The sequence below is a fragment of the Athene cunicularia genome, assembly GCF_003259725.1.
Source record: "Athene cunicularia isolate RWA chromosome 7 unlocalized genomic scaffold, athCun1 chr7_part1, whole genome shotgun sequence".
Classification (NCBI taxonomy): domain Eukaryota; kingdom Metazoa; phylum Chordata; class Aves; order Strigiformes; family Strigidae; genus Athene; species Athene cunicularia.
This window is the reverse complement of record NW_020799107.1, coordinates 29783708-29785727: the sequence shown is the minus strand read 5'-3', so window position 1 is coordinate 29785727 and position 2020 is coordinate 29783708. Positions and strand designations below refer to the sequence as shown.

General features: G+C 46.9%; 1 protein-coding gene across 1 annotated transcript in view; it reads right to left on the bottom strand.

Annotated features, from left to right (window-relative positions):
* GPR39 (G protein-coupled receptor 39) overlaps positions 1–1802 on the bottom strand; it is an 82316-nt gene extending 80514 nt beyond the window's left edge. Inside the window, exon 1 of the mRNA XM_026852933.1 lies at positions 935–1802. Coding sequence (XP_026708734.1) covers positions 935–1802 — 868 coding nt within the window. The remainder of the gene's footprint in view (positions 1–934) is intronic.
* Positions 1803–2020: the final 218 nt, after the last annotated feature.

Here is a 2020-nt window from a genome sequence, read left to right as displayed (position 1 = left end):
GAGCACCAAAAAGCAACACAGAAATACTAGGTCTACTGTGCATTCATATTCTAGATGGTTCATTTATTATATCTAGTATCATATTAAGCAACACAACAAAACAAGAACCAGCAGTAATGCAGCCAGGGCATGATTAAGGGTGTCTCTAGGAGCATCAACAAACATGGAGACTATATGGATTGCAGCCCGGAAAGATTCCAAGTTGGTGAAATGACAGCTTGATTAGTTTTTGTCTGACAAATGTGGTGAGAGAGATCAGAATCAAACATAATTCCTAGGTTATAGGCCTTCAAATAAAACCAGGAAAAAAAATTCAAAGAGGGCAACATCAATTTGCAAGACCAAATCAACGCTCCAGCCCAGTTTCTTAGTGCTCAGACACAACACAGCCACAACTGCTGAGGCTAAATAACTATCCTCCAGGGAGCTTCCTGCATTAACAGGGACATGCCTTTAGAGTGGGACAAGCTTCAGACCTTGCAAGACAGTCTTCCCTCCCATCAAGAGCCTTATTAAATATGCACATATTTATAATTTAATGGGAAAACATGCAAGTAGAGCTATTTCATATCCAGGCAGTGTTGCCTATGGCTACTCCAAAGGTCAAGCATCAACACCCTGTTACCCATATTGCTGCATGTAGGCATGCAGTATAATCAAATAATGTAAATAGCAGACAGTAAATGGATTTTTCCTTCTTCCCTCCCACCTGTTCTAACAACAAAAAGAGTGAGTCAAAAACATGCAGGGGAAGTGAGCTTCTGAAAATGTATCATCACAACCAGAAGTATTCCTCTCCCTCATTTTACACCAGTTTGAAACTGTACATCCCCCATTTAGGGAAACTATGTGAGATAAAATGGAGGCTTCTGGGTTTCCTTCCCATGTGGAAAGGGGGCATGGAAGGGGAGGCAGAGTAGAACAAGACTCTTACCCAGGAATAAAATGATATGTCTCCTGGAGCTCTTTCCCTCCGAGGTCTCACTTTTTCTTAGGTATTCCTCCTGGTGTCTTAGCCCACCCTTCACTGCCACAGTTCCTTCCTTGTGAATCATCAGGGTTTTCATCATGCTGCGGCACATGAAGCTGACAGATCCCAGCACTATGACGTACACAGCAAAGGCACCGAAGATGCTGGCCTGAAAGACAGACCACTTGGAGGACAGGCTGGTACATATGGTCATATTGTGCTTCAGCTCAGGGAGGTGGTGCCTGGGCGTAGGTTTGACACAGGCAGTTGTACCTTGGTAGCCCTCGATGATTTCCAGGGGATATTCTGTGCCCATGGCAAAGAGCAGGGGCAGAGCCACTATCACAGATGTCCCCCAGACAAAGGCGATGAGCAGCTTCACTGTGCGGGGTCCAGAGAGAGCCTTGAACTTGAAGGGGTGGCAGATAGCCACATACCTCTCAAAGCTGAGGGTGGCAACATGCAGCACAGTCGCATAACTGCAGGCTTCAAAGAGGAAGTAGTAGAGCTTGCAAGCTATGTTGCCATTGGGGGTGGAGAATGGGCTCCAGATGGCACTGAAGAACTCCATGGGCATGCCCAGCAGAATGACCAGCAGGTCTGAGCAGGCCAGGCTCACCATGTGGTCTGTGACCTCCTTCTGTAGGTAGCCTTTCTTCTGCAGGATCCTGGTAGCCTTGATGGTGATGCTGTTGCCCAAGATGCCCGCAACAAAGATGCAGACATATGCTGAGGCCAAAGTGATCTTGACCCAAGGAGACACCTCAAACTCAGGGATGTGACTGTGGTCAATGAGATGAGAACAGTCTGAAGGGGATATCTGTCCTGCCATGAGCAGCCCCTGGGGGGACGAGGAGGAGAGAGGAAGAGCCTTCCTGCCCTCTCTGATGTTGAAATTCACAACAAATAGATACTTTCTCGTGTTATCCCTCTCACCAAGACACACAGGTCAGAGCAGTCAGGTACAACGAACGAGTCTCAACTAGCCACACCTGTGGGTTTTGTTAGCAAAAGCCACCGAGTCAATAAGCTGAGAAGGAAAATGTTTCA